This window comes from Microtus ochrogaster, unplaced genomic scaffold, assembly GCF_000317375.1.
Source record: "Microtus ochrogaster isolate Prairie Vole_2 unplaced genomic scaffold, MicOch1.0 UNK907, whole genome shotgun sequence".
Lineage (NCBI taxonomy): Eukaryota > Metazoa > Chordata > Mammalia > Rodentia > Cricetidae > Microtus > Microtus ochrogaster.
The window spans coordinates 1-8396 of record NW_004950005.1 but is presented as its reverse complement, the minus strand read 5'-3'; the positions used below and the strand labels follow the sequence as shown (position 1 = coordinate 8396).

Sequence of the window (8396 nt, the reverse complement as noted above, 5' to 3'; positions counted from 1 at the left end):
CAAGAGCTAGTTCCAGGACAGGCTCCAAAGCCACAGAGAAACCCTGTCTCGAAAAACTAAAAACAAACAAACAAACAAACAAACAAAACAAAACAAAAAAAAACCAAAAAAAAAAACAAAAAAAATAAATTAGAGATGTAAGTACCAGCTAATGTTTCTCCTTATTACCTTTATAAACAAAACTCTCCCTGTTTTTCATATCTAACCCATTTTTTAAAAATGTCTATCAGAAAGTTAAATTCACAAAGCTGTAGTATGATGACCATATCACAAAAAAATAACACATTTCATTATCCAGTAAGCATAAGAGGTCCATTGTTGGTGTAATCACCAAGGTAAGCACATCTAACATGGTGTTTAGGAAGTACATCGTGGTAGACAAAGTATATGTCATGTTATATAAGTGGTTTGGAGGTCATGTGTTCACAGATAAGCACTAGAGGAACCAGAATTATTTAAATCTCAGGGTTGTTTCTGTTATCTACTTGGAAAGCTGGCTTTAGGCGTAGTTAATACTCTGGTAATTTTTGTGGCCTAGACCACACAGAATCCTCTCCAAGATCCTTATGGTGAATTTTTCAATCTATAGAACTGATCTTTACAAAGGATAAGAGAAGTAGCCAATGTAAAGAGCACAGTTTGTGCCATGTTACAATATAGTACCCCTTATCTGCTATAGACACAGTGTATGTCATGTACAGCACAGAACCCCTTATCTGCTATAGACACAGTGTATGTCATGTTACAGCACAGTACCCCTTATCTGCTATAGATACAGTGTATGTCATGTTACAGCACAGTACCCCTTATCTGCTATAGACACGTTGTATGTCATGTTACAGCACAGTACCCCTTATCTGTTATGAACACAGTGTATGTCATATAATATCATAGAACTTCATATTTGCCATTTCAGTGTCTGTTGTTTCTATACATTGTATCTAACAGTGGTTTTAAACTACTGACTGTAAAATTCTAGAAATAAGTAACTCAATGTTTTAAGCTGGATACTGCCCAGAGCAGCAATGATGAGATCTCACAGCATCTAGGTCAAGAAGTGAGTCACTTTTCATCAGTGCTTGTGTCCCAGTGTCACTCACTCACTCAATGATGGATCCAAATTGAAAAGGTAGAAACATCAATGGTCAGTATTCTAAATAGAAGCCATAATGTATTTCTCTAAATAAAAGGTGATAGTGCCAAGTACTGCACTCTGTGGAAAAATGTTTTACTGTCACACGCAAAATTGTGAAAGTTATAGTCACCAGATGTAGTTTGGGCTTTATGAAGATGGAACTCTCTCTCTCTCTCTCTCTCTGTGTGTGTGTGTGTGTGTGTGTGTGTGTGTATGTGTGTGTGTCTGTCTGTCTCTCTCTATCTCTCTGTATACCAGTACACACATAGTGTAGCACTATCTCTAGTTTCAGTCAGTCTACTAGGAGTGTTGGAAAGAGTCCTGTAGGTAGGTTCTCTCTCTCTCTCTCTCTCTCTCTCTCTCTCTCTCTCTCTCTTTCTGTTTGTGTGTGTGTGTACACATAGTGTAGCACAATCTTCAGTTTCAGTCAGTCCACTAGGAATGTTGGAAAGAGTCCTATAGTTAAGGGAGGTCTTGTGTAGTGACAAAACTACTTTTATCCCAGATGTCCTCATTTAGATTTAACATGTGTATTTTTTGCACTTCTCAGATGCCTGTCGATGCCCAAACTGGCATCAGTTGGCTCTGAAACTCGGCTGTGCTGGGTTAATCCTTCTTGTCTTGAGCCTTACTGGACTCAGTGTCTTAGGTAAGTAAGGCAAGAGCTTTCACTTCTTAATTTCCACACAAACATTTGTCTTGTTTATGGAACCTGGCTTCCTTAAGACTAGGAGAAGGTTAGTGATATCTAATAATATAGGACAAAATCCTGTGTCCTCTGTGGAAACTTCACATTTCTTCCATGCTTTTTAATTTTTTGAGAACAGTTATGGGCTATGACATATGTGCATCTGGAACTCTAAAACATAAAAGTCACAGTTATGACAAAAATATAGCAACAAAGAAAGCTAAAAGGTTCCCATTTTAAACTTATTACATGCCTGCTAAACCTTCTCTGGAATGTGAGTTATTAAGAATGAGCAGCTCAGGTGTGACTGTGGGCAATCTGAGAGTTTCAGCAATGCCCACAGATTGACTTGTCAATCATAACATACGTATATTCACAGCTGTTCAAATCCATGTGTTCTGTATGTTTCTTGTTCATATATCCCACATAAAGACTTGTCCCTTAATCCAGTTTGCTAATATTGTATCAGTCCTTATGTTCAGATGAAAGAACTTGATTTCCTGAAGTAAGAAACAGAACACTGGTGCCACCATTTGTTTCAGTATTTAATTCTCTCTGTGTGTCTTGTTATATACTAGTGCGAATCTTAGTGCAAAAACCACCAATAGAAAAATGCGGTGTGTCTGCTCAAGAGATCATGGCTGTACCAACAGGTAATTGTGTGGCTTGAATTTCCTGATAATAAGAGTTGATTATTGACAGAAAATGTGAGTCATCTCAGTTGAACTTCAAAACAGTCTTCAATGAAGAGGCTGTATCACCTTTGATGTCTGAGAAGAACATAAAACCATTAGGAACTTGCAGGGAGCCACAGGGTTTGTAAGTGTTGGTACTGGGAACTGCACTGAAGCTGTGTGATCTTGACATTTACGATCTTACCCAGCTGGCCATGCTTCCTCAGGTTGCTGGTGCACAGAATCTTAATAGGCAAATATCAAGTTAAAAAGTGAAATAGTTGATTATTTTAGCGAACATGTTAGACAGTTTACTTTGTCTGAAGTAAATTAGTAGAAATGAAACACAAAACAAATCCTTTGTCATTAATTATGATTCATTGACATATGGCAGCATTAGCCTTGTTCCAGCATTTGCTAAATGAAACAACTCCTGTGTGGAGTTGATTATGGTGCAGCAGAAACAGGGCAGAAATAAACATGTCTTCTTTCTTACTCTAGAGAGATCAGCCATTCCAACATGCTTGAAAGATTGGCAGCCATACCGGGATAAATGCTTATTTATTTCTCAAATTCGCAGACCTTGGTCTGAAGGTCTAGTTGACTGCTCTGTGAGAGGAGGCACTTTGCTGCTCATTGAAGATCAAGAAGAATTGGTAAATTGATAATAAAATTGCTCAGTTTAGAACATAACACTTTCTTGAACCTTTGATGACATGTCTGGACTTTAACCAGTGGTCTATGTTGAGGAATTGGAGACTTGGATTTTAAACAGTTTAAAACCTAGATGTAGTGGGGAGGGCGTTAGACTTTCCAAAGGGCACAGTGCCTTGCCCTCTCTTAATATTGGAGGGGGATGGGAGGCAGGGGGTATGGAGAGTGTGGGAGGGGAGGGGGAGAGGGGAGGAAGTGGGAATTTGGATTGGTATTTCTTTAAAGTAATAAAAAACAATGGAATGAATCAATTAAAAGAAATATATAGAGATAAGTTTCACAGAGGAGAGAATTATTCTGGTGGGGAGCTAGGATGGGATTCAAGCAGGAGTAATCATGTTTTAGAAGATTGGTAGAGGAAAGTATGTCATGAATAAATAGATTGAAAATTAAATCTCCCACTATGTTTTGGTTATAGAGATACTTCCAGAATTTCTCAAAGATAGAAGGACATCAGTTTTTTATTGGACTAAAATATATACAAGTGGAGCAGATCTGGAAGTGGACAAATGAATCTACTTTAAATCCTGATCTGTAAGTATTAAATGAGCTATTTAAATATTCAATTCACATTCATTTTTTACTGAAAATTGAATTCTGTAATTTTAATTTAGTGTATAAATTCTTGAGATTGTTGAAAAGACAATTTCAAAATTAGTTGCAAAGTTTCATGTATAAGTAGATAGCAACCCTTTATAATAATGTGTATATGTAATTACAATGCAATGTTTTTTTAATTATGTTGACTTTTTAAAGATTTATTTATTTATTTATTTATTTATTTATTTATTTATTTATTTATTCTGTATACAACATTCTGCCTCGATTTATGCCCGCACGCCAGATCTCAGTACAGATGGTTGTGAGCCACCATGCGGTTGCTGGGAATTGAACTCAGGACCTCTGGAAGAGCAGCCAGTGCTCTTAACCTCTGAGCCATCCCTCCAGCCCCCAATTACAATGGAATTTTAAAAGACAGGAAATAGACTAATTTCTTACTGTTAGAGATAAAATAGTTTTAAATGTTTTGGGGGGAATATATAGATTTTCTTTTTCTCTTTTTTTCACACACACACTTTCTCAGAAATTTAAAAACTTATTTATTTGTTTTGTTTTCTCTGTGTGTTCTTGAGTGTATGTATGTATGTATTCCATGTACATGTAGGAGTTCACAGTAATCAAAAAAAGTATTTCTTGGAACTGGAGTTGCAGATTGTTGTGAGCTACCATATGTGTGCTAGAACTTGAACCTAGGTTCTCTGCAAGAACAATGAGCACACGTAGGCACTACATTATCTCTCTACCCATACAGAGAAATCATTCAGCAGTGCTTTAGAACTGTGACAACAAAGTTACACCATAGTGTGTTATGAAATTATTTTCTCTTGGCAGAATCAGTATAGACATTGCTGTTTAAAAATGATTTTACACATAGTAAGAATTAACTTTTTCTTTCTTCTTGTGTGTGCTAATTTTTTGTGTATAATTGTGCTGTGATGTAAGATGGTTACCTAATTTTGATTCATAGTAAAAATGTTATGATAAGTGAAGATGTCCATGTCAGGCAGAGGAATTAGCTCAGCTGCTGTGTGATTTCACTCTGATAAAAGAATGCTCTGATTAGATGGCCGTGAGCAGGTAAATTTGGCGTCTGCCAGGCTACAATAGGAAGAGTGTCAGTCAAACTAGCTTTCATTTCATCTAGACTGAGAAAATGGATCTGCCAAAAGGTTCTACCTGTGTAAATATCACAGTTCATATAAAAAGCCAGACACAGAAGTCCACATCTGTATCACAGCACTCCTGCAGAGAGATGGAAGCTATAGACAGGAGAATCACCCAGAAATGCCTGGGCCAATGAGCCTGGAGCACACAGCACAGTGGTTGAAACAAGGTAGAAAGGGGGGGTTCCCCCCACAATTGTCCTCTAACTTATACACAAACTTTTACCCTTCCTCTCTCTCTCCCTTCACCAACTCTCACACATCCATGAAGTAAATATTTATTCTAACTCCCTGGGCCCTTGTTTTCAGGTTAGGAAAACAAGAGGAAAGTTAAAATTTTACAAGCAGGATTATTTTGGGAATTAAAGGAGATAAGGTTAGAGCTCTCACTGTAAGTCTGGCTGGGGTAGCCCTGGCAATCCACCAAACGCTTTTTGAAAATCAGGCCTTAAGAAAAGGGTCTTGAAGATTGAAGAAAGATGCTAAAAAGTGAAAAATAAAATGTAGGAATATTTATAGAAGCCCAGTTGAGGGAAGTTCATACTTTATTAGCATGCTGAGCACTACTGTGACCAAAAGTTTATTGCTTAGTGGCAAGAGGCTCCATGAAGAAAGACAAACAAAAGTCAGCTGTGAATGATCCCTGCTTATTGCTTGCTGGGTGACATCCTCCACTTGAGACAGGCTGCTCTTGAACTCATCAATTCCTTGTCATCACTGAGAAGCTTGCATGTGTTAGTGCTGACTTCTGGTCTCCTTCCCACCTGCAGTGATGCCAGGAACCCTGGGTGTGGGACTAGTGTTGTGCTAGAGTAAAGACCCAACATCTCTGGGATGAGAAGGGAAGGACCCAGATTCTGTTCCCCATGAGTTGAGGCTCTTATTTTCTCTGTATGCAATTCTGTAGACTCACTGTGTTTACTCTTCATGTTGAATACATTTACTAATTACCTACTGTGTAACTATTGTTACACAATCATGTATACCTCAATGCTTTCTCTAAGCAGTAGTTGCTTATAATTTATATATTTAAGGACACTGAAGCTCTGCAAAATAAGATGGCTTGCACATGATCACAAAAACTATTCTTGTAGTAGAACTCCTGTTCATACATCGTGATAAATATTCTTGATGGACTAATTCTTCTTCTGTGAGGGTACAACTGAAAATTTAGAGGCTTCTCTAGGTGATATCCTTATTGATTATGTGTATTTATAATGTTCATACTCTGCATTTACTATACTTAAGTACTATGTAATCTTAGCATCCTTAAATGTCCAAAAATGGCTGATGGCTGATGTGATAATTGCAAGAAAATCCTATACACCAGGATTCTTTGTTCTTCAGATTACAAGTCACTGGCAAGGACAAAGAAAACAGCTGTGCAGTCATCTCAATGACAGAAGTATTTTCTGACACCTGTTCTGCAGACAACCGTTGGATCTGCCAAAAGAAACTGAAACATGTCTGAAATCCCATGTCCTGACTCCTGATTGTGAATGTCATCCCTATTTTTTTACCCTCTACACCAGATCTCTTCATTGAACTGTCAATGCTGCCAGCTCTCCTAGTGCAGTTGGTGATACAAAGCATGGCCTACAATACCACTGTGACTCTTACAGATGCTGACTTCCAGTTTCTTTAATCTGTGAATGCAAATGCACAACAGACACAGATGTGTTATTCTAAGACAAGTGTTTTATAGATGGAAGCCCCGGCCATTAGGGGGCACTGGAGTCCTTGTGTGTCCTTTGTTAATATCTCTGCATGGGGTCATCTGCAGACAGCTGCAGAAGACTTTACAAAGTTTTCATCTCAACTGGACCCCCACCCTAAGCCATTTCACATCTGGGCTGTAGAACTTTGATTAAAGTCTTTGCCCTGACAGCAGAAGCCCAGAGCTGGAAATGGAAGAGTGTTTTATTAACATCTCTGAAATTAATAATGGATAATGTGATAATGAGATTGACTCCAGGCAAAGGAGCTCTGTCAACATGACCCTTCCCACACTGTAGTCATCCAGCTGCATAGACTGGAGAGTTGGTGGCACCTTGGTGCTGGGCTTGTCAGTCCCCATTGCTGTGAGACAAGAGGGGCTCTTTTCCAGTTTTTTATTATGGTAACAAAAATGGACTAGGATACGGCCTGAACTCTGTCCACTGCTGCACAGGTCTTCCCATTTTAATTTTCTCATTACTTTTTTTCTTCCATACCTGTCTATACCCTATGGCTCATATATAATCTGTAGAAAGTATGCTACTAAATATGTGGTTATTTTCGTAGAAAACAAGTGACTTTTTTTTTCAGTTCTTCAGTTAGAGAATTTAAAACATGTATTTATTCTGATAAATCTCTTGTACATCAACTTTTATTTAAACACTCAGAAATTTCAGTAGTAATCCAAAAAATAAAATAGGTTTTACTGTATAAAGAGGCATAACAAAATTTTTATTAAAATAGACACCTACATATGTTAGTCACTCATTGTCCAGTTTAATAACTTAAATTGAAGAATATGCTATGATATAAGAAAACTTTCAAGTAAAAGTATTTTTTCAATAAAAAATTGATGTGCATGGGTGTTTTGTTGCATGTGTGTCTTTGTACCATATTCATGAAATTCCTGTGGAAGTCAGAAAGAGGCATTGGATCCCCTTGAACTTGAGTTTAGATGTTTGAAAGCTACAATGTGGGTACTGAGATCAAACCTGGATCATCTGCAAGATCAGGCAATACTCCTAACCATGAAGACATTTTAAAACCTTGATATTCTTAATTATTTTAGAAAAAAAGTACCTATATAGTCATTGATCATAATTTTCTAGTATATCAAACATCAAAGTATAACTCTTTTGTGAAAGTTCTTAGGAAAAAAATCTCTAGGAAGACCTTTCAGAGAGAACAGCATTAGAATGTAATGGTTAGGCTTTAATCCTTGCACTCTGGTGGCAGATACCAGCAGACTTCTGTAAGTTAAGGCCAGCGTGCTCTACAAGAGCTAGTTCCCCGATAGGCTACACATCTACAGAGAAACCCTGTCTCAAAAAACTGGAAAAAAGAGCTAGTTGGGGACAAGACAAAGCTAAGACCAAGCTTTCATAATTACTAGTAAGCCTCTGTGTCTGTTGTTATTTGTGAGCTGGAAGCCCAATGGGAAGTTTGACTACAAACTTATTTTTCTTTGTGTGCCTTATCTCTCTCTTGACTCCTTTTTGAAAGCAAATTTAACCTAGGAAGTTAAGAAAAACAAAGCCTCTTATATTCTAAGATAAATTTTATATCTGCATTTTCTGAGTTTTGCTAAAGTATCTGTCAGAGATTTTGGAACCAGCCCCCTACTCCCACACAGACTACAGTCACAGTTTAGACTTGACATTTGAAAGTCATAGAAAATGACCTAATCTTTTCTTTTCCTAAATGATGTGTGTGTGTGTGTGTGTGTGTGTGTGTGTGTGTGTGTG

The 8396-nt window shown here is 37.5% G+C and overlaps 1 protein-coding gene across 1 annotated transcript; it reads left to right on the top strand.

Annotated features, from left to right (window-relative positions):
- Window positions 1-1685: 1685 nt before the first annotated feature.
- Window positions 1686-6406, top strand: LOC101994964 (killer cell lectin-like receptor subfamily B member 1F; the record flags this gene model as incomplete). Its single annotated transcript, XM_005372296.1, has 5 exons — window positions 1686-1784; window positions 2402-2476; window positions 2999-3153; window positions 3630-3745; window positions 6283-6406. Coding segments are annotated over 5 exons (569 nt in total), but the record flags the coding sequence as incomplete, so codon positions are not given.
- Between the last annotated feature and the right edge of the window lie 1990 nt (window positions 6407-8396).